The sequence below is a fragment of the Phoxinus phoxinus genome, assembly GCF_949152265.1.
Source record: "Phoxinus phoxinus genome assembly, chromosome: 16".
NCBI classification, from domain to species: domain Eukaryota; kingdom Metazoa; phylum Chordata; class Actinopteri; order Cypriniformes; family Leuciscidae; genus Phoxinus; species Phoxinus phoxinus.
In genome coordinates, this window is record NC_136891.1 from 13,276,227 (window position 1) to 13,300,202 (window position 23,976).

The following is a 23,976-nucleotide window of genomic DNA, read 5'->3' on the forward strand; positions in this document are numbered from 1 at the left end:
CTGGCGCGTTACGCGCAAATGATTTTATAGTGCTTTTTGTGCATTTACGCGTTTGACAAAGGTGAAGGATGTCTGTCAAATCCTGAGGTGTCGTCTAAAAAAAGATTGTACAAAAAGTGGGTCCTCGAGCATTGAATAATGCAAAATATGTCACAAAAATAACGGCGTGATATGGACCTGGCTTTTTGTGCCATTTTCATCCCTTATAATGAGCAATTCTAAAATCTCTTCTCTGAATGTAAATGGGGCGAGGGATGTAAGCAAAAGAGCACAGATTTATGAGTTAATGAAACTAAAAAATATAGATGTCATGTTTTTGCAAAGGAAAATGAAGTCGAATGGATGAAAGAGTGGGAAGAAAATATGGTTCTGAGTCATAAGACTGCTTTCAGTGCTGGGGTGGCTGTTTTGTTTTCAAAGACTTGTCTACCAATATCGTATGATGTTACAGAAGTAATAAAAGGCAGATTAATTAAGATAATAGCAAAGTTTGAAAATGTTACTGTGGAATTGATAAATGTCTATGCGCCTGTAAAATATATGGAAATAATGTTTTTTCTTGAAACTTTACGTGATAGTCTAAAACAATGTAATACAGAACATTTTTTTAGTACTGGGTCGAGATTTTAATTGTACAAGTAATGATTTAGATAGAAATCACATTGAGCCTCCTAAGGCTTCAAGAAGTAAATTACTAAATATGATTAACACTTGTCAACTCTGTGATGTGGGGATAATTTTTAATTGTAATGAAAGACAGTATACATGGGCTCATGTGAAAGAAAATTGCATTTCATTAGCAAGATTGGATCTTTTTTTTTATTGTTTTAAACATCAGAAACAATGTTTTAAATCTTGTGATATTTTACCTGTTGGTTTCTCTTAACACTCAATGGTAGAAGCATGTGTTTTTATTCATTCTGTTAAATATAAGAGTGCCTACTTTCACCGGCTATCACCGGTGAAAGTTATCACCGCCGTCGGTGTATGAATGGGTGAATGTGAGGCAACATGTAAAGCGCTTTGGTGGCCATTGGGTCTGTGAAAGCGCTATATAAATGCAGTCCATTTACCATATACTTGCATTTTAATAGTGCTTTACTTGAAGATGCTCACTTTTGTAAATGTTTTTCCTTCTTTTGGTTGGGATGGACATCTAAAAAGTATTCTTTTACATCAATACAACAGTGGTGGGATATTGGGAAGGTGCAAATACAAAAACTCTGTAATCAGTACACTTTTAATGTTGCTAGAGACATGGTTCAATCCATAAGAAGTCTATGGATATCGTTGAACTACAAGCTTTAAATTGAGTCTCTGCAAATCATAGCAATTGTGGGCTCTTAAAGGAAAAAAAGCCTTAGCAGATCTATTAGGTACAAGGTCTCAGTTGGTTAGATCCAGATTTCAGAGTCTATGGATGCCACGTCCAAGTTCTTCTTCAGTTTAGAAAGGAACAATTGCCAAAGAAAAAGTATTCAGTGTTTACGGTCAGAAGATGTAAAAGTTCTGACTGAGGTTTCTGAGATTCGAAAAAGGGCTGTTGGTTTTTATAAGGAGCTGTATTCCAACATTGTTGTGGATTTCGAGTTAAAGGAGAACTCCGGTGCAAAATGAACCTTTGGTCTAATTACACATTGTTACCTAGTCAACCGTTATCTGAGATTTGTTTTCATGATTATCGAATGTAAATAGTTTTATCTCTAAAAACAGTTTAGCCTATAACGCTAGTATAACACTAGTATATGGGGCATTGAGTAATGACAAATAAAAATCGCTTGTTAATACCACTAACAAGGCTCAAAAAAGCCCCTCACTAACACGGTAGCATAATGAGGGTTTTAGCATAAAAACAGACTCTATCAATCGATCTACGAACAGCCGATCCAAATGCGCTGAACTGTGTAGAATCTCATATGGTCCAGCGCATTTGGATCGATGGTTCGTAGATCGATTGATAGAGTCTGTTTTTCAAAGATGGATTCTGCTTGTATACGTGAAGTTGACTGTATGTATAAAATATCTTCTTATTAAACTGTGTGGATACTGTCAAAGTTCTCAATGCTTCGGTTTGCATGTAGGGACCCTCATTATGCTACCGTGTTAGTGTGGGGATAATTTGAGCCTTGATTAGTGGTATTAACAAGCGATTTTTATTTGTCATTACTCAATGCCCCATATACTAGCGTTATACTAGCGTTATAGGCTAAACTGTTTTTAGAGATAAAACTATTTACAGTCGATAATCATGAAAACAAATCTCAGATAACGGTTGACTAGGTAACAATGTGTAATTAGACCAAAGGTTCATTTTGCACCGGAGTTCTCCTTTAATGGTTGAATTTGTATCCAATCTACCAAAAGTAAATGAAGATTCATATGCAGAACTGATATGTCCCTAAACAATAGACACACTTTTTAATGCTTTTCAGTATGAGTGTGAAGAATGGTAAAGCACCAGGATTGGATGGGTTGTCTGTTGATTTTTGAAGGCATATTGACATTTGTTGGGAGAAGATCTACTTACAGTTTTAAGTAATAGTTTGGATAAAGGACAACTGCCACTAAGCTGCAGAAGAGCTGTTTTAACTTTGCTCCCCAAGAAAGGTGATCTCAAAGAGATAAAAAAAACTGGAGGTCAGTTTCTTTATTATGCACGGATTAGAAGATTGCATCAAAAGCTTTGGAGAACAGGCTGAAGAAAGTAATTGGACAGGTTATACATTTATATCAATCCTATTGTGTACCTAATAGATCAATCGTGGATAATACATCCTTAATTCTAGATGTTTTGGAAGTCTCTAGACTGTTAGGGAAAAAATGTGGCTTAATTTCCCCAGATCAAGAGAAGGCGTTTGATAGGGTGGATCTCATAAAGTGCTTTATGAGAATATTGAAAGTGTACTGAAAATCAATGGTGGTTTGAGTAGCCCTTTTAAAATACAAAGGGGGATTAGACAAGGATGCGCCTTGTCGGGTATGCCTTACTCAATAGCAATAGATCCCATGCTAAATACAATTAGGACTCATTTAGATGGTTTTACATATGAGAGTACCTTTCCACCTATAACGCTATCTGCATATGCAGATGATGTTTTAGTTTTAACCAGTGGACAGGATTATATTGACAAGCTGGTTGATATTGCTAACATTTATGCAAAAATCTCATCTGCAAAAGTAAACTGGGCCAAAAGTTCAGGATATAGTGTTGGAAAATGGAAAATCTGGTATTACCAGGTGAAATAGTTTGGTCACAAAGAGGTCTGTATTTTTTTTGGAATATTATTAAGTAAAGTTGGAGGGTGGGGTTTTAGAAGAAATATCTTTTGGACAGATTGTAGGAGTTTTAATTTGAAGTCTATCTCTTCCTTTTATGTAAGTTTAAGAAAAGCATGGTGTATGGTACAGGTCAAAAAATGATTGTAATATAAGTCTCTGTATTGTTTTTTGGAAGAGCCAATGGTGCTTGACTCGATTTATGAGGAGATGCAAATTTTAACAAAAGCCAAAGTTGTTACTTAATAGAAGTGGCTGGTATTGCGTTGGACAATGATGATGCACTTGCACAGAGACTTGAAATTAAATCAACAAGAACAGTCTATTTTTTATTAAAGAAGTGCCGAGAAAATTTGAGTGAAGAAGACAGGAACTTATGGTCAAGTCAAGCTCTTCCTGATAAAATTGCTATTTTTCCTTGTATGGTGATATCTAAAAGTGTAATAGAAAATGAAAATGTGTTAATGACCTCAGAGAATTTGAGAGACATAATGTTGGATACAATGGGGGGAAAGAGTTTATACAAAGTTTATGTGAAGGTGATAAATAAAGAGCAATTAAAACATATGGATACACCATGGAGAGACCAGTGTTGATTTTAATGTCAAACCCTTTTGTCTGTTCCCCGAATAAGGAATTACAAAAAACTCACAAACCCATTTAAAGGTACAAATTTAATTGATGTTCAACAAATGAAAAAAATATATAATACAGATGAACAAATGATAAAGCTTGGGTCGCTGAATATTCGATATTCAGAAAAGCACTGAAAGTCGATCTACGAACACCGATCCAAGTGCGCTGGACCATATGAGATTCTACACAGTTCAGCGCACTTGGATCGGCGTTCGTAGATCGACTGGTAGAGACTGTTTTTCAAAGATGGTTTCTGCCTGTATACGCAAATTTTTATTTGTCATTACTCAATGTCCTATATACTAGTGTTATACTAGCGTTATAGGCTAAACTGTTTATAAAGATACAACTATTTACATTTGATAATCATGAAAACAAATCTCAGATAACGGTTGACTAGGTAACAATGTGTAATTAGACCAAAGGTTCATTTTTCGCCGGAGTTCTCCTTTAAGAAAAGCCACAGATTTGTCTCTCCAGGCCACTAAAGAGACGACGCGCACTATCGGCCGCTCTATGGCAGCTATGGTGGCCACGGAGAGGCATCTTTGGCTGAATTTAATCAGCCGCTATCGCCTTCTGGCCTGTTCGGCGACGCAGTCACTACTGTCGTCGACAGGTTTCAGGAGGCGAAAAAACAGTCAGCGGCATTCCAGCAGTTTCTCCCTCGCCGCTCAAAATCCAGGTCTAAGAGGGCTGGCCCAAGCAGCCAACCCCAGCCGTCAACTAGCTCCTCCTTCTATCGCCAGGAACAGAAAGGGAGCGTTTCCTCCAGAGCCCCTCCTGCGGGAGCTTGGCAACAGAGTAAGCGCTCTCACTCGAAGTCCTCTGACCAGAAGGGTGACCTGAGGGACGTCATTCAGGCAAAGAGGGCTTCGGGAAAGAGGTCCTAACCGAAGTGGTAGGACCTCTGAGGGCTGCCCCTCCCGCTGTGGAGCAATCGAGGTTGTTCTCACAGCGGAGCCCTCTGGAAAAAGATGTTGTCCCGGCGTCATTGACGCTTCGGGCCGAATCGATTTCCAGCGAACCAACACCGTGGCATTCGCCCCAAAAGCTTGCAAAAGAGCACCAACTTCGGTCACAAGATCTTTCTCGACTTCTTCCTGCTGGTCCTCCATTTCAGGAGGTCGAGAACAGTGCTCGAAAAACACCCGAGGCCAGTCTCGAGAGGCTGGTTCCCCTAGTAGATTTAGTAGAACTGCAGTTCTGTCACCGACCTCCCAAATTCGCGGGGGTGGTATCGACTACAGTGGTTCTAGAACAGGCTCCGGTTATGGAACAAGAAGTGCAGGCTCTACTGGTCAAAGGGGCCATAGAAATTGTTCCCCTACCAGACAGGGAGTCCGGGTTCTACAGCCGGTACTTTATAGTTCCAAAGAAGGATGGCCGATCTAAGGCCGATTTTAGATTTGAGGCAGTTGAATCGTTCTCTGAGGAGATTCAGGTTCAAGATGCTCACTATTCCCATCATCGTGAATCAAATCATATCCGAGGATTGGTTTGTCACGATAGATCTTAAAGACGCCTATTTGCATGTCTCCATCCTCTCATGTCACAAGACGTTCCTGAGGTTCGCTTTCGGGGGCGAAGCGTACCAATATTGGGTTCTTCTGTTCGGCCTATCACTCTCTCCCCGCACGTTCACCAAGTGCATGGATGCAGCTCTGGCTCCTCTGAGACTTCAGGGCATCCATATACTGAATTACTTCGACGACTAACTCATACTGGCCCAGTCCCGGGAAATGGCAGTTCGGCATCGATATGTCGTCCTTGGCCACATTCAGAATCTGGGGTTGAGTCTCAAGACGAAGAAAAGCGCGTTGGAACCAGCCCAGAAAACTACGTTATGCACAAATGTCTCCCGCACGTATCGAGTCCATCCTGGCCATGGTGTCCGGGAAAAAGCTAGGCCAGGCTATCACTTTAAAGCAATTTCAAAGGCTGCTGGGCTTCATGGCAGCGGCATCCAACATAATACCTTTGAGCCTTCTACACATGAGGCCCCTTCAGTGGTGGCTGAAAGCCAAGGGGTTTTCTCAGAGGGGAAATCCGTTCCGAACAATCAGGGTCACACGCAGATGCCTTCGTTCCCTATTAATATGGAAGAAACCTTGGTTCCTGTCCCAAGGGCCGGTGTTGGGAGCGTCATGTAGCCGGAAAACTGTTTAGACAGACGCCTCCCTTACTGGCTGGGGCATGGTCATGGACGGCTGCTTTGCCAGGGGTCTGTGGCAGGACCATCATCACTCTTGGCATATAAATTGCCTAGAGATGTTAGCTGTGTTCAGGGCTCTGAGGAGCTTCCTCCCAGACATCAAGGGTTATCACGTCCTGATACGTTCGGACAATACATCAGTGGTAGCTGAATTGACAAGGGGGACTCACAGCGCGCCCTCTATCCAGACTGGCACGTCAGATTATCCTATGGTCCCAGAGGACATTAATATCTATCAGAGCAATATATGTCCTGGGGGTTCAGAATCAGGGAGCAGACATCCTGTCGAGGCAGGGGCTGAGGCCAGGGGAATGGAGACTTCACCCAGAGGTCTCAGGAGTGCCCCTCCAGGAGATCTGTGAGGCAGCCGGTTGGGCTACCCCGCACACTTTTATCAGGTTTTAGTCTGCACCTCCCTAGTACGCCTGGCACACATGTGCTCTCGAGACACTGATGCTCTACTGGGTGGTTGCTCGACACGCTTAATAAACAAACTACAGCTTGTCCAAAACGCAGCAGCTCGAGTTAATCGAGTACATCAACCAGGAAGTATGATTATGTTAGCCCGGTTCTGTCAACATTGCATTGGCTCCCTATTAAACAACGCATACGTTTTAAAATATTGATGATTACTTACAAAGCACTAAATGGTTTAGCTCCCCAGTACTTGAACAAGCTCTTAACGCACTATAGTCCTTCACGTCTATTGCAATCTCAATTCCGGCCAGTTGAAAATACCAAAAATATCAAAATCAACTGCTCGCGGTATATCCTTTTCCTATTTAGCACCAAAACTTTGGAACAGTCTTCCTAACATTGTCCGGGAAGCAGACACACTCTGTCAGTTCAAATCTAGACTAAAAACACATCTCTTTGGCCTAGCATACACAACACATTATATACTTCTATATACATTATAAGTTAGGCTGCATAGATTAGGTCAGCCGGAACCGGGAACACTTCCCATAAATCCTGATGTACTTGTTACATCATAAGAAGGACGGCGTCTACGCTAATATTAGTCTCTCTGTTTATCCCTAGGTTTACCGCAGTCCGCCGGATCCAGGCCGTATCCAGATCTGATGAAGGACCAGCGCCAGGACACGACGACAACGCAGTCCTGAAGTGTTAACTAGTCTCTCCCCTGTGAAGGCCTCCTTCCCTTTACCTCTGAACAGATAAAACGTTGTCGGGATAATTCCAGTTCACGTGGCTATGCGGAAGCAATAAATAATTATATAATAATATATATATATATATATATAACAATAATTCTTTATTATAAATGTTTAAGGCCAGACAAGTAGTTTTGTTGAGGGTTGGTTTGTAAAGGACTAAACGCCCGCGCACATATATATTCATGTTTAGTATTGTAGACTAAACACGTGAAGCGCATGTGCACGCCGTCTGTGATTTCGCGGGTTTGCGTTTTTGCGCAGAGATAACCTTTTTTTCAAAAAATTTTAAGGCTTGTTCTCAAGCCTCCAGGCATTGTTTTGTGCAGATGAGCGGCCCAGAGCGCTTTGTTACCTAAGTTAATAACTAAAGATCTTTGCAACGGAAGTGAATCAATCAATCAAAACTAACTTTAGCTGGACAAGAAGTTTATTCTAGAGCTGCTGTAAAGCCGAAACAATCTCTGTTACTGTAATTTCCTATTATCACTGTAAAGCTGCTTTAAAACAATCTATATTGTTAAAAACGCTATATAAATGAAGGTGACTTGACTTAAAAGCAAGAATAAAACATAGGAAAACTTTGAAGAGGTGTGGAGTATACAAAGATTGTTGTGCTGGATTAAAAATTACACATTACACTTTGTTGAAGAATTTGAGTAGGCCTAATTCTATGTGATTTCTTGTAAATGTAGTTTTTTGTTTTTGTTTTTCTGATGTTGTGTAATTAATAATAATAAGTAATTAAGGTGTGTTAAAAAAATCTCTCTATCTCTCTCTCACACACGCACGCACACACACAACCCAGCAACATTAAACCCTTGATTTCAGTTTCTGGAGTGTTAGCTGGACTAATCAAATGTGTCTTTCTTAGCAGTTTCTCATTTGTCGTTACCTTCGGCAGCCAGGAGTGTGTTCCTAACGTAAAGCTCCAGGTCCTCTGCTCCTTTGCGGCTCCTCTCAGCATCAGCTGCCGTCTGCTCCCCATCAGCAGACACTTTAGTTGCCTGCATGGAAAGAGAAAGAAAAAATAACTCTGAAAGCTCAATGAAATTGTACATAGCCTCAGATCAGCCTCACATGATCTACCACAGCTGTGTGAAGAAGAAACAAACACACAAGCAACCGACCTCAGTAACACCACACGGAGGAGAAAAACGTCTCAGGTTACGACTGTAACCTATGTTCCCTGAGAACATGGAATGAGACACTGCGTCGAATGACGCTAGGGGAACGCCTCAGGCGCGACAGGTGTCTGAAATCACAATCAAATCACGGCAATCACATTGACAGGTGACAGCCTGTGAATCATTAACGTGAATGATAAAAGTGCGACCTGGAAGTATAAAAGGGCGCCTTGCAAACATGATAATCATCCTTCGTCTGAAGGGACTGTTTGGTAGGCATGTCCACAGGCATGGCAAGGAGACGCAGTGTCTCGTTCCCTGTTCTCAGGGAACATAGGTTACAGTCGTAACCTGAGACGTTCCCTTTCGAAAGGGAACTCGCACTGCGTCGAATGACGCTAGGGGAACGATATACCTACACCGCCATGCTAAGGGGAGTGCATGCCCACTGGCAGTGACACAGTCAGAACCAGCAAATTCAAATGAAATGTCGGAACCACTCACCCTCAGGTCACACTAGGCTGTCAGTGACAGCATTCCCTACGGTCATAGCCCAAGCTATATGTTCCACAGGAAAACCTCCATAAACTAGTTTAATGAAGGACTACCTGGGCCTGCTCAAGGGCATAGGGCCACAACTTCAAATTAGAAGGAGTCCCTTCTAGGGAATGTGGCTAGGGAACCCGAAGGAACCCCAGTCAGTCACTATTCGGGGACATAACACCAGAAATGCCACCAGGACAGCCTGACCTGGCGTCAGTTACAAAGACACTTTGTCTTCAGACACACAGAAAGTGGCCAGACTGAGCCTCTGGACACTTGCCTTTAGGTAAGACATCCAACCCGAGGGACTGCGAAGCTGGAAGTGAACCACTCGGCCCGGATCTCAGAGACGGGATATACCGAAGAGTATGACTCACCATAGTGCTTTCCAACCCTTGCCAGCGAGGGGAGTTTCTCTACTCGATCCACGTATCTACCCAGTGTTTGTGTTTCAAAACACTGAGGAGGCCTGTGAAGGCCTACGACCGTCTGACCAGACTCAGGAGTCTGAGTGCTCATAGTGACCCTCGGTGAGGGGAGCACATGGTCCGCCTGGTAGGCAAACCAGGCTGTAGGCAGGAAAGGCCTGGTGAGGTATACTACTTGATAACCACAGTCTGTGGGAACTCACCTTCAGGGAGGCCTGGTGAGGCCTACTACCTGACAGTTCCCATTCAGGGAGGCCTGGTTGGGCCTACTACCTGATAATCACAGCATGTGGAAACTCACCTTCAGGGAGGCCTGGTGAGGCCTACTACCTGACAGCCACAATATCTGGGAGCTCACATTCAGGGAGGCCCGGTGAGGCCTACTACCTGAGAGTCACAGCATGTGGGAACTCACCTTCAGGGAGGCCGGGTGAGGCTTACTACCTGATAACCATCTTAAGTGGGAATTCACCTTCAGGGAGGCCTAAGAGCCCTGGGTCCGGTTGATAGTTCCAAGGCGGGGACCAGCTGGGGACTCGCCTATCAGGGAGGCCTGGTTGGGCCTACTGAATTTTGCTACAAAGGTACACTGTTGGGAATCATACTACACCAACATAACTATTGGGTCCAGCCACAGGAGGCCTAATACGGCTAGCTACCTGGTAGCGGCTATAGAGTATGTTCCACACTGTTGGGACTCACCTCCAAGGAGGCCTGTTTAAGGCCTACTACCCATCAGTGAGTCAACTGCCCGAACCACCAAGGCCAACCACGTAAAGTAAGCTGCCCAAATAAGGAGGCCTGCTGAGGCCTACTAGTAGAAAGTAACAGATCAGCACACCGAATAAGCTCCCATTCAAAAAAATTTTTTATTTAGTGACGTTTCGGGCCTCACATGGCCCTTCCTCAGACTAACGTGCCGAGGCCTACTATCTAACGGCGCAGCCTTCATTGGCAGATAAGCGGTTTACACAGCACCTAGAGCATCCTGGTGCCTAATCACATTGCCCATGGCAGTGTACTCAGCAAGAAAGCTAGCACCCTTAAAACAAGGGGAGTGCAACATATGCCACTCTGCCTCAACGCAGGCCCCAGAGTCAGGGGCCTACCATCTGTATGCATGGGCGTCAGCTCATGGCAATGCTCTGGCTTCAGGGGAGCGTACTTCGACCAAAAAATAAGTGAAGGAGGCCTTGGCCTAACGACTCCCATGGGTGAAGGCTGTCATACAGGGATGCTAGAAACCTAATTCACGAAGTGAAGGGTTAGAGGCAGAAATGCTTAAGCAGAGCGCCTCCACTATCCCTGGTACAGCCTAGGCCAGCTACAGAGGCGGCCCTGGTGAGGGCCAGCCTGCAAGCATAGATCTACCTGAGGGCTCGGAGGAGCCACAGCCTTACTAGAAACATAGTTATTATTATTTCATACAAGGGGCTGCAGAATCGCTCAGCCCACTGAAAACGCAAACACAGCTCAAGGGGGCGATGTACTGAGAATAAAAAATGTCAGACGGTCCCGTGGGCTGGACATAAGATCCATCTGAAGCACCAGTGTCAGTCTATACTCTAAGAGAGAGAGACCAACTACTCTACCCTGAGCCTGCCTGCAGCGAAAAACGCTCGCAATTCGCCTTTGGATAAGCCACACCCTAGAATGTAGATTGACCAATCACAGCGCCGCCAAGAATGAGCTCCCACAGAGGCCCGACACTTTTTCACAGAGCTCCATTGACTTTTGCACAGGCGTCTCATAGTTTTGGTGTCTCGGCAGGCTATTACCGTCGTAGTTTTATCAAAAATATGGTTAAACGTTGTGCCTGGGGCATTTGTAACACATATATTTTTTTCCCTTCCCAAAACCGAAGTCAAATCCTGACAAGTGTCGTCTTTGGATTAAACTGTGTGGACGTCCTCACAGTCAGCGAAACCCCTCAAGGTTCAACAAGCACACTTTTGTGCTCTAAGATAAATTTTGCTTTAAACCTTACTGTGAAGTTATACTAGTTAGACAGTTTTATGCTGTTTTAGGTTATGATTTCGGTTCTCTATGCTAATTGTTGATACGCTAGCACACGCTGCTAATAAATACAACTTTATACTCGCGTAGTCCGTTTGTTTTGTAAATAATAACGATTATAGAAGTGAATAGAGACCTACCTAGCTTTGCATGAAAAGTGTTGCTCCTTGATATTGTTAGTCCCAGCCTCCGTCTCGATTAGGATATGCTGTGGTTCATTTTTTGACTGTGACCATTATGCTTTTGCCTCTATTTGGATGACTTGTTGTTGCTTGCGTTTCACCGGTATATCTTGAATATAGCCTTCAAACGCATACTGCAGCCCCTTTTGCCTACTTCTATCGGACACTTTATTTGCTACTTTATAAAAGTTTGATAAAATTTCAGCAGGAAGAGCTGTCACAGCATAAGCCATGTTGATACCAAACCAGAGCCCAGATGAAGTTGACGGACGTAGCAACAGTAACTAAGGGGGGCAGGGCTTAGCCAAAGGTGAATTGTACAGGCAGTTCCCTCGAGACCTGCCTGTGCGCGGTCTTCCTTCCCAGACAGAAAACGCACAGTTTGTGTGTGTCACCCGGCGTCAGATATCTTGAGCACGGGTCTGCACACTTCTGAAAGCACTCAGCCTTCTCAGTGCATTTCATAATTACCTGATTTTCAAAGCGTTTACAGACAAAACAGTCCCTGAAGACGAAAAGATGATTGTCATGTTTGCAAGGCCCTTTTATACTTCCAGGTCACACGTTAATCATTCATGTTAATGATTCACAGGCTGTCGCAAGTCAATGTGATTGCCGTGATTTGATTGTGATTTCAGACACCTGTCACACCTGAGGCGTTCCCCTAGCGTCATTCGGCGCATTCTTTTGAAAGGGAACAACAAGACACATTAGATCTGACATCTCTGGGGCCAATATGGACAAAAACTAAAATAAATGCTGCTAAACTACAATATTTCCAGTTTGGCAAAGAGTATTTGGAAGGTCAAGGTTACACAAACCCAAAAGGAAGAAGAAGAGCGCAAAGGCCTTCCTATTTAACTGGCTCTTGAACTTCTGTTATTTAAAAAGGCTGCTTTAAGAACTTAAATATATCGACTTTATCAAGGACTACTATTGAAAACGCAGAAGGTTCCCTTCAGCACAAATGAGCAGAACTGATGCAACACTTCAGACTTCAAGAAGTTAATGTTCTGGCTTTCTTTCATGTTCAGAAACAAACCAACAAGGTCAGAGTCTTACAGGAGTGATTCAGAAAGCGTGTAAAGTACAGTTTAACCAATCACAGCAGATTTACACAGAAACCAATGGTGCACAGCAGCAGAAAACCTTGCCCGGTAGTTTTCCTCTAGAACTATAAAGGAATGTGTCGAATGGAATGGACAATAAAATGTGTGGAATTAAAAATCATTAATATAAAATAAAAAATAAAAATGTATTTTAATATTTAGAAAAAGTCATATCTACAGAGATGAGTGTAAAATAAACTCCACAGCAGCGGTAAATAGTTTACTGTCATTAAATGCCAAGGTAATGAAATGTACATTCATTTTGAACATGCATAGCAAAAGCTTGTGAAAAGGATCCATTGGCTGATGTGCCTCAAATGTCCCTTTTATGTTACTATGAAATAAGTAAGACATAAAGGTGAAGTATACTTTCTGCGCCACTAATGGCACCTAGAGCAATTACAAAAATAAAGCTTATTTTGCAAATGCCCCTCCCCCAAAAATCACAAACACAGCTCTTGTTGGTTTTTGTGAAGGAATGTCTCAACAGGTAAAATTAGGCTACTTTCAATAAAAACTCATATATTTCAACATATTAGGAATACTTTTAGCTGTGTTGCTGTGTCATGAATAAGCAATTGACCCTTCGCTAAGCCACGCCCGAAAACCACCACAGGCCAATCGTGGCTTAGCAACCGTAACTAGGCACGGGAGGTCTGGCAAACTTTCGAGCAAGGGAAACATGTCGAAGCGTTGTGCATATGGATTATGCAAATCTGATACCCGGTATCCTAAAAGTTTGGATGGGGGGATTTTTTTAATTCCCGAAACCTAAAAGTCAAGGAGAGTGCAAATGCTGGGCGTGGATCAAGCAGTGTGGGAGACCCCATTCACAACTAAATGTTGACAGGATTAACAAAAACACATATTGCTCGGAAATAATGACGGTTCTTTGTTCATAATCCATATATTTGAACGTAAAATAAGACGATTAAAGGCAAGACCGAGGCTCACAGAGATACTTTAAAATATATTTAAGCATTTTGTTAATCGACGGCCTGAGTAACTTTACCCCAATCCGATCGCGGCTCTCCCGGTGTTAGTGTTATTCCTCAACATTTATGGATAAGCTGTTTGATTTATAATTATTAGATTATTTTTTTACTTACCCTGCTGTGCATGAACATAGCTGTTCCTCAATTTGTGTGTTTCCCTTTTGAATGGTCAGCGTATGAGGCGGCTGCTGCTTGCGCTGGGACCTATAGGCTTTAGCTTCAATTTTGATGAAATTATTCTCTAATCGGTTGCATATTATGTCGTGGATATATCCCTCGAATACATACTGCAGTCCCTTTTGTCTTGCTCTCTCAGATATGTCACCTGTTCGCCAAAAATGACTAACTATCTCCTTGGGAATGTCTGACACCGGTGCATACATACTGTAATAGATGTGCCAGGCGCGAAAGCTTGTCAGCAACAGTAAAGCGTAGCAACAGTAACTAAAGAGGGCGGGGCTTAGCGAAGGGTCAATTGAGTAGACTAATAACAATCTATCATCGGCGCCGATAGCCTCATGGGAAAGTGTGCCGACATGTAGCGATTGTTGTGCTTAGGGAGACCCGAGTTCGAGTCCCGGCTCGTGGACCTTTCCCAATCCTGTCCTCTCTCTCTCTCTCTCTCTCTCTCTCTCTCTCTCTCACCTCACTTCCTGTCTAGCTACTGTCCTATCCTAATAAAAGGCAAAAACGCCACAAAAATGTAATAAAATGTGTCTAGAGTGAACGCGAGTGTCTGGCTTATAATAAACTTATAATAAACTCAAAAGATCTGGACACACATAAAGTAAAAAATATATAATCTGGTACATTTGTCTTTCTGAGTGGGTGCATGATCATGCTGTACTGAGGCATCTATTGTAGTACGTAGCATTGCAATGCCCTGTTCGCTTTTATGTGCTCATGACCTCTTTAACCTTTGAAGGTAGAAATGTAGTACATTTGGGCTTGCACCTCTGTAATCGAAGCTGAATGTATTTTCTCATGTAATGTGTCAGTCATGGTCCCTAAATACTAGGGGTGGAACAGTACATGTATTCGTATTGAACCGAAACGGTACGGGCGTCATGGTTCGGTGCATGAGTTTACACAGAGAATACACGGTATAAAAATAAATAAAACTCGCGTGCAAATTAATGAATGTAATGCGGAACTACTGTTAGATACGCAGGTTCTTTATGGACACCTAATCTGTAGCCCCGCCTTAAGACAGGTTTGTTTATACTTTTGCATACTTTCGCCTGCCTCCGCAGCGCGAGCCTCCGATGACTGCGCGCGCGCCTCCCCAAATGGACGAGGCATTTACTTCGTGCTCGCCGGTGTACTATTCTTTGAAACGACAGGGTGCGACTCGGTGTAATTGTCCTCTAAACCATCAGTGGCGAGAAGTAGTAAGGTACATTCGTGAATGTTTATTTTAGTACAACACTTTAGTACATCAAAACCACACAAAAGAATCGTTTAAAGCAGCTAAACCAGATTATTCCCTAACATTAGAGAAAAAAATGGATATGAGAACGCAACCTACAACTAAATTAACGTCACATATTTTCTAAACATTTTTATTTTGTTTCGTGAATCTTTTTATAAAACATGGCCATTTATTTTTATTTAAAGGGCTTATGTCTGCTGTTGTAGGCTCATTTTAGTTGCAAGCAACTAATTTAGACGCAAGAACTGGGTGCCGGTGCTGTGAGATGTACATGCTCGGCCAGATTCGGCTCGAAGTCGTGCATCTTCGGATGCGGAGCTGTTACAAAAAAAGCCGTGCACTGCACACCGCCACGCAAAATGTGGCCTTGCGCACCCAACGCGCACGACCGCCCACACCACAATTATGACATTTTTGCCACGCGCACCTTCGTGCTCTTGCATCAGCACATAAATAAGAGATGCCGTATTTTCAGTTTTATGGCTGATTGTCTTATTTTGTTTACAAGTTACAGATGAAGTCTGGAGATGATGTGGGGTACTTATTGTTAACTGTTTACATCTTACTTTACACACTTCAGGGCAGGCTGTTGCAGCTAGCTAAGGGGAGAAACTGTATGACACTAGGTGAAACAGATTGAGACATGCACAATAAAAAAAAATTGCCTTCTGCATTTTTGTTTTGCTTTTCCCTCCATTGTACCGAACTCGTACCGAACCGTGATGTCTGAACCAAGGTATGAACCGAACCGTGACTTATGTGTACCGTTCCACCCCTACTAAATACCCTCGGCCTTCACCTGCTACAGTAGTCACACTTCAAAGTCTCAGCCTGATAGAGTAGCCACACCCCAAACTCTCAGTCTGATACAGTAGCCACACCTCAAACTCTCAGTCTGCTACAGTAGCCACCCCTCAAACTCCCAGTATGCTACAGTAGCCACACTTCAAACTCTCAACCTGATACAGTAGCCACACTTCAAAGTCTTAGCCTGATAGAGTAGCCACACCCCAAACTCTCAGTCTGATACAGTAGCCACACCTCAAACTCTCAGTCTGCTACAGTAGCCACCCCTCAAACTCCCAGTATGCTACAGTAGCCACACTTCAAACTCTCAACCTGATACAGTAGCCACACATCAAAGTCTTAGCCTGATAGAGTAGCCACACCCCAAACTCTCAGTCTGCTACAGTAGCCAAACCCCAAACTCTCAGTCTGATACAGTAGCCACACCCCAATCTCTTAGTCTGCTACAGTAGCCACACTTCAAACTCTCAGCCTGATACAGTAGCCACGCCCCAAACTCTCAGTCTGCTACAGTAGCCACACCTCAAACTCTCATTCTGCTACAGTAGCCACGCCCCAATCTTTCAGTCAGCTACAGTAGCCATGCCCCAATCTCTTAGTCTGCTACAGTAGCCATACCCCAAACTCAGTCTGCTACAGTAGCCACGCCCCAATCTTTCAGTCTGCTACAGTAGCCATGCCCCAATCTCTTAGTCTGCTACAGTAGCCATACCCCAAACTCTTAGTCTGATACAGTAGCCACGCCCCAAACTCTCAGACTGCTACAGTAGCCATGCCTCAAACTCTCAGCCTGATACAGTAGCCACACCCCAATCTCTCAGCCTGATACAGTAGCCACACCCCAATCTCTCAGCCTGATACAGTAGCCACACCCCAATCTCTCAGCCTGATACAGTAGTCACGCCCCAAACTCTTAGTCTGCTACAGTAGCCACACCCCAAACTCTTAGCCTGCTACAGTAGCCACACCCCAAACTCTCAGCCTGATACAGTAGCCACACCCCAAACTCTCAGCCTGATACAGTAGCCACGCCCTAAACTCTCAGTCTGCTACAGTAGCCACGCCCCAATCTCTCAGTCTGATACAATAGCCACGTCCCAATCTCTCAGCCGTATACAGTAGCTAGTAATGGGCGATATAAACGATATGCGATATAAATGATACAAAATTGGCCTACGATTGAGATTTTAATTCTATTACACTATCGCGATAATGCATGTTGATGACGCAATCTACCCGCGAAATTTAGAGCCACGAGCTGCAACCGGCTGAAGCGCATCATATTCTTCGTCATCTTGAGTAAACATGGCTGAAAGCGAAACGGAGGAGCTGGTGAAAAAGATCGGTGCAACATCCATTATTTGGACTTGGTTCGGATTTAAGCCGTCCGATGAGCAGCAGCAAACTATACAGACTATACAGAGTGCGTGGGGCAACAGTTCGGTAACACACACGACTAATTTGTTCTACCACCTCAAAACGAAACATGTCACTGAACACCAGCGCGTATTCACAAAATAGTGGTATAAACACAAAATCTCTGTGCGTGCCCGATTTTAAGATTCGTTGTTGTGTTGCTTTTTAACTGAGAAGACATCAGTTTTTCTGCTCTTTGCATCTTTTGTGTCCTTTAAAAAAACAGCCAAACTAAAACTACATTTGGAGTGCCTTCTGCACTGTTTTGCACTTTTTACTGTCTATGGCACTACTGTAAATAAACTTTTATACTTGAAGCATTTTCTTTAGTTGACGTATACAGGTGAAACTCGAAAAAATTAGAATGTCATGCAAAAGTAAAAGGTGAAACTAATATATTATATAGACTCATTACATGCAAAGTGAGATATTACAAGCCTTTATTTGTTATAATTTTGATGATTATGGCTTACAGCTTTATAAAAACCTTTTCACAATATTCTAATTTTAAAATTTGGGGTTTTATAAGCTGCTAGCCATAATATAAACATTAGGGCTACTTGAATTTTAATTATCTGCAACATTATGTTGTATAATTACAGTTTTGCACAATAAATGTTCTCAAAACTACATATACACCGTTTCTTTCTTTCTTAAAAAAACAACAAAAACATTTAGCAGTTGTTTGGCTTTCCTTAGGGTCTGTGTAACCTGTACTGAAATGGTTTTATTATAATTTATATATCGTATTTTAGGCAATATCGCCCATCCCTAACAGTAGCCATACCCCAATCTCTTAGTCTGCTACAGTAGCCACACCCCAATATCTTAGTCTGCTACAGTAGCCACGCCCCAATCTCTCAGTCTGATACAGTAGCCACACCCCAATATCTTAGTCTGCTACAGTAGCCACGCCCCAATCTCTCAGTCTGATACAGTAGCCACGCCCCAATCTCTCAGTCTGATACAGTAGCCACACCCCAATATCTTAGTCTGCTACAGTAGCCACGCCCCAATCTCTCAGTCTGATACAGTAGCCACACCCCAATCTCTTAGTCTGCTACAGTAGCCAAACCCCAAAATCTTAGTCTGCTACAGTAGCCACGCCCCAATCTCTCAGTCTGATACAGTAGCCACGCCCCAATCTCTCAGCCTGATACAGTAGCCACACCCCAATATCTTAGTCTGCTACAGTAGCCACGCCCCAATCTCTCAGTCTGATACAGTAGCCACGCCCCAATCTCTTAGTCTGCTACAGTAGCCACACCCCAAAATCTTAGTCTGCTACAGTAGCCACGCCCCAATCTCTCAGTCTGATACAGTAGCCACGCCCCAAATTCAGTCTGCTACAGTAGCCACACCCCAAACTCTCAGTCTTCTACTGTAGCCACGCCCCAATCTCTCAGCCTGATACAGTAGCCACGCCCCAAACTCTCAGTCTGTTACAGTAGCCACACCCCAAACTCTCAGCCTGAAACAGTAGTCACGCCCCAAACTCTCAGCCTGCTACAGTAGCCACGACCCAAACTCTCAGCCTGATACAGTAGCCACACACCAAACTCTCAGCCTGATACAGTAGCCACACACCAAACTCTCAGCCTGATACAGTAGCCACCCCCCAATCTCTCAGCCTGATACAGTAGCCACACCCCAATCTCTCAGCCTGATACAGTAGCCACACCCCAATATATTAGTCTGCTACAGTAGCCACGCCCCAATCTCTCAGTCTGCTACAGTATCCACACCCCAATCTCTCAGTCTGATACAGTAGCCACACCCCAAACTCTCAGTCTGATGCAGTAGCCACGCCCAAATCTCTTAGTCTGCTACTGTAGCCACGCCCCAATCTCTCAGTCTGCTACAGTAGCCACACCCCAATCTCTCAGTCTGCTACAGTAGCCACACCCCAATCTCTCAGTCTGCTACAGTAGCCACACCTCAAACTCTTAGTCTGCCACAGTAGCCACGGCCCAAACTTTCATTCTGCTACAGTAGCCACGGCCCAAACTTTCATTCTGCTACAGTAGCCACACCCCAAACTCTTGGTCCGCTACAGTAGCCACATCCCAATCTCTCAGTCTGTTAAAGTAGCCATGCCCCAAACTCAAACATGAGGTAATTGAACACCGTCTCCTGTGAAGCTTTCCAGACTCTGCTCTAGCTGTGTGCGTTCATGTCTTTGGCGTGAAAAAAGGCGTGGTTTTGGAGATGCTCTGAAGGGAGGGAGGGATCTTATGCTTTCAATTGCCTACCCTACCTTTTATATAATGTATTTAACATAAAAAATCGTACATACTTCAACTTAAAAAAACAACAACAAACTCATTAGACTCAACTAATTCCAGCAAAAGATGTTTGCATGCATGTGCTTTCAGCTATTACAAAATGTTATGCTGAATTAAGAAAAGAAACGTGTGAACTTTTGCATACATATTTGTGAATGGTTACTGAACAAGTGGTTGTGATCCAGTGTCTCTGTTGCAGACTCCACACTCCTTACTGAAAGAACTGAATAAATCACGAAAGCGTACATGCCCTGAAGTTCAACATGTGTTTGTAACTCACCCGGCTGAGCAGTTCGTCCATTTCGGTGACCAGACTACCCAGGTTACTGTCGGCCAGCTGTAGCAGTCTCTCTGGCGCTCTCTGTGGGGAGAGCATGTGCTGCAAAGACAGGAGGATGAGAAATGATTATCATGAGCATATGACTGACAGGTGGAGTCGTGTCACCATGGAAACAAGGATGACACAGGAGTGACGTCCATGAAGTTTCTGGCCCAGAGGCTTCATTTGACTTCACTGAATTATGAATCATTTGATGAATAATTCCAGAAGAGCCATAAATGCAAAACATTTTATCATAATTTGTAAACAACTCAAATATAGATGCTAATTAGCACTAGATCCGTCTATTTGATGTAATAAGAGTTTCTTTCAAATTAATCAAATAATTTTTATTATAAAAAAAAAAAAACAATCAAAGTTCCAGCAGAATAATTTTACAGATATTTCTAGTGTGCGTGTCCATGTGTATGTTGTAAATAAAATATAGGACTCAATGTCAATTGATTATATCCATGATTGCAAACAGAGGAAAGTCGTCACATTAGGATAATTGGAAGAAATTGATGTGTTGTGTAAATCATTAAACAGACAATACAACAAGTGACAACAAGTCAATATATTCTTATTGTATTTCATATCATTCTATCATTGGTTTGCAATTGAGTTTATGAATTGGAGGTAGACATAGGTAGCATCTTTATCAATGCAATAACGCATCCATATATTACTCCACTGCATTGATAGTAAAAATCATGGTGACAGTTGAATGCTCAGGATGGGTTTGGCTTTTTGAGCTCCTATGCAGCCCAACATGCTCACCTTCAGCTCCTCCGTCATGTTCTCGAATCGATAGAGCACTTTATATGGCAGGGGGAGGGGCAGAGTGAGATTGACACTGCCAATCAAACGCAGTAGACGCTCCATGTCACGAATCAAGAGCCCCGCGCAGTCATCGTCACACGCTGAAACACAGAGACTAAAATCAACACATCAGACTCCAACAGTATCACATGTACATAGACCCCACAGGCAGAGTTCACACTACAAACTGTTCACACTGCATGCTGTGCATAATGTGTCCATTAGAAGTCACCGTACAAGGACACACAAAAAAGCCCCTCAGATAATCATATGCATGCTCAAGGTCCATTTGTGCTGCATCAATATGGGAACATTAGTGGACAGTAACAAAGTATTTTAACTCACCTACTGTAAGTGCTTCAATCAGGTCAGTATTTTCATCTTGAGAAACGCTTACCTTTACTACCCTACTACAAACATGCTGTTCCACACTACTTCAGAACTAAATTAATAATAATGACATCTTACTCGTGAAAAACTCCTTCCTTTGAGCCAATTATTTTATTTCAGCTAGTTGCCAAAGCAACATTTCTCATTTTCAATTAGTTTAACTTGATTGACTGAAATAAAATGAATAAAAACTATATACTAAACATTCAGTATGTTAAAAAACAACTAATAAAAATGACAAACTTAAATAATAATAATAAAAACAGATAATACAAAAATAGCAAAGAACTTCAAAAAGGAGTAGTTTTAACATTTAAGCATTACTATACACCACTGTCTGTGAATATAGGGTAGGGTGTGTGTGTGTGTGTGTGTGTGTGTGTGTGTGTGTGTGTGTGTGTGTGTGTGTGTGTGTGTGTGTGTGTGTGTGTGTGTGTGATGGGTAGGTTTAGAGGAGGGTTAGTGTAATGGGAGAGAATATACAGTTTGTACAGTATAAAAACCATTACGTCTATGGAATGTCCCCATTTAGATAGTAAACATGAGTGTGTGTGTGAGATATATATATATATATATATATATATATATAGAGAGAGAGAGAGAGAGAGAGAGAGAGAGAGAGAGAGAGAGAGAGAGAGAGAGAGAGAGAGAGAGAGAGAGAGAGAGAGAGAGGGTGCACGCTGTCTGAAAGGACAACCATGTCAACGGTCAAGGATGGACAGGTCCTGGGGCAAGAATGCTGTTAACAAATGTTATTGGCCTCTTTTGTCTTCCATCCTCTGCTATCACAACATCACTTGCACTCGTCCAATATCCCTGCATAGTCTCCATTCACCGGCCTAGTCCCCAAGCACCTCTCTCTTCATTTCTCTCTCTCTCTCTCTCGATTAAACGTGAACGCGGTGGGAACTCCAGGGAGAAGGACTTCTCAAGCGTGAAATTTAACACAGAGTGTGAAACAGCTATTATGAGTGTCTGACACGCCACAAGCGATAGTGGGAGGAAGAAAGACACCAACAGGCGTGTGGCTCTCGCTGCGGACAGAAAGCGCCGCTCAGTTTAACCTCCTGGAAAAATGCAGCTATTAAGATTTCTTGCGAGGAAGTCTTTTCACGCGAAACGCAGAGTGAGTAAAGGTGTGAAAAGAAAAATGCTACACTGAAGAGTTTATGAAAGCAAAATCTGATTTACGAATCCTTGCAGCAGGATGGTGTCTCTCTATTAAAACATTATTTTTACTTGTTCCTCAGTCTTTTTCAGGGTGGTTTCACACTGGGCTGGTTTGCTGCAGTCCGACCCCGAGCGCGATTGTTCCCGGCGCCCCCCGCAGCGCTGCTCTGGTTTCACACTCAACTTGATTCTGTCGAACCCTGGTGCGTTTACGTGCATATTACGTCATCGCAAACGTGCACAGCACATGATAGAAAACAGAACGTGGGTCAATATATTGTGTTTTTTATTAATTCGGTGCTATTATGCGCAGCTGAGTGAACAACACAGGTTTACTGTGTGTGTGTCGCATAAGGTGGCCTTTTGCTGCTTGCAAATGGACTCTTTTGAGGAGACAGTGGATTTCCAAATTTGCCTGATTCCACGGGTTATCTGCGAATACACTGCAGGCTCACTCTCGCTCGCATCCAAGGTAAATCATCAACACTATCATCCCTTACATGTGTTTAATTTAACTATATACTGTACATAATAATCAGCTAAAACGCATGCGCAGGTCACTTTACTTCCTGAACAAGTGCGCACCCGAATCCGTGTTGCTTTCACATTCACGCGAACCGCAGCACGGTTCAGGAGCAACCGAACTCAGAGCGCCTCCTCATGTAGTCTCGGGTTCGGGACCCCAGTGCGCAGTCCCGGTCCGCATGACCGCGTTCACATAGCGATTTTTCATGCGAACCGTGTCCCATTCCGAATTAAACTGCCAGTGTGGAAGCACCCTAAGTTACCTGATAAAATTAGTTTCAGTGTATTACACATCCCTTTAAACGTTAAATTAAGAATAATTAAATTTGAGTTATGTCCACTTTAAAGTGCTTTAGCTGCTGCAAACACTTTGAATATGATACAGTATAATTCATGTGACACAGAGATCAATAAAATCATCATCATATTAATTATTATATTATATAATTATTATTTAAAATTGTAATATATTATAAATTTAAATTGCAAATATAAAATAGACAAGGATAGAAATGATTGCTTTATTATTGCTGTGAGGGGGAGGTCTCCATGCCGAGCATTATTATTAATGGTGCTTGCCTATAGGCAAAGCAACATTAGTGTTATCTTGCATACTTATTATTTTTTTTATTCTTATTATTCTGGACAAAGTTCGGCGCGTAACTCGCCCCGCACCGTTTGTCACAGACCCCTGAGTGAGGTGTCAAATCGACCGGCCCATTGAGGAGAGGTGTGCTATATCTTTTCTAAGCGATCGCGTGTACAATGTTCGCACAGCGGACGAAAAAGCGGCCAAAAAAGTCCCATTGACTTAACATTGCGGAATTTTCAGAAATTCAAATCCCAACTGTCATTTTTCACACACACAGACACAAAGGGCCTGACACCCCTGCATGTCTCCCCCTCTCTCTCCCTCAGAGGATTTATATTATCCAGCAGCCAATAAGTAATGGCCTAAAATCTTCATAGCCACACCATAGCAACCAGTTAGAGAACCCTAGCAACCATAGGCTATAGGCACGAGGCCGCAGGCCTCGTGCACTCATTATAATGCACTCGTTTAATAGAGATTTTGAATACTCTATAAAAACTCACTCATAGGCACGAG

The 23,976-nt window shown here is 42.9% G+C and overlaps 1 protein-coding gene across 6 annotated transcripts in view; it reads right to left on the minus strand.

The window, feature by feature from the left end:
- lama2 (laminin, alpha 2) overlaps window positions 1-23,976 on the minus strand; it is a 241,973-nt gene that overhangs the window by 49,620 nt on the left and 168,377 nt on the right. For all 6 annotated transcript variants that reach the window (XM_079639032.1, XM_079639030.1, XM_079639033.1 and 3 more), the window contains 3 exons: window positions 20,742-20,884; window positions 19,923-20,021; window positions 8,198-8,309 (listed from right to left, as the gene is read on the minus strand). In XM_079639032.1, coding sequence (XP_079495158.1) covers window positions 8,198-8,309; window positions 19,923-20,021; window positions 20,742-20,884 — 354 coding nt within the window. The remainder of the gene's footprint in view (window positions 1-8,197; window positions 8,310-19,922; window positions 20,022-20,741; window positions 20,885-23,976) is intronic.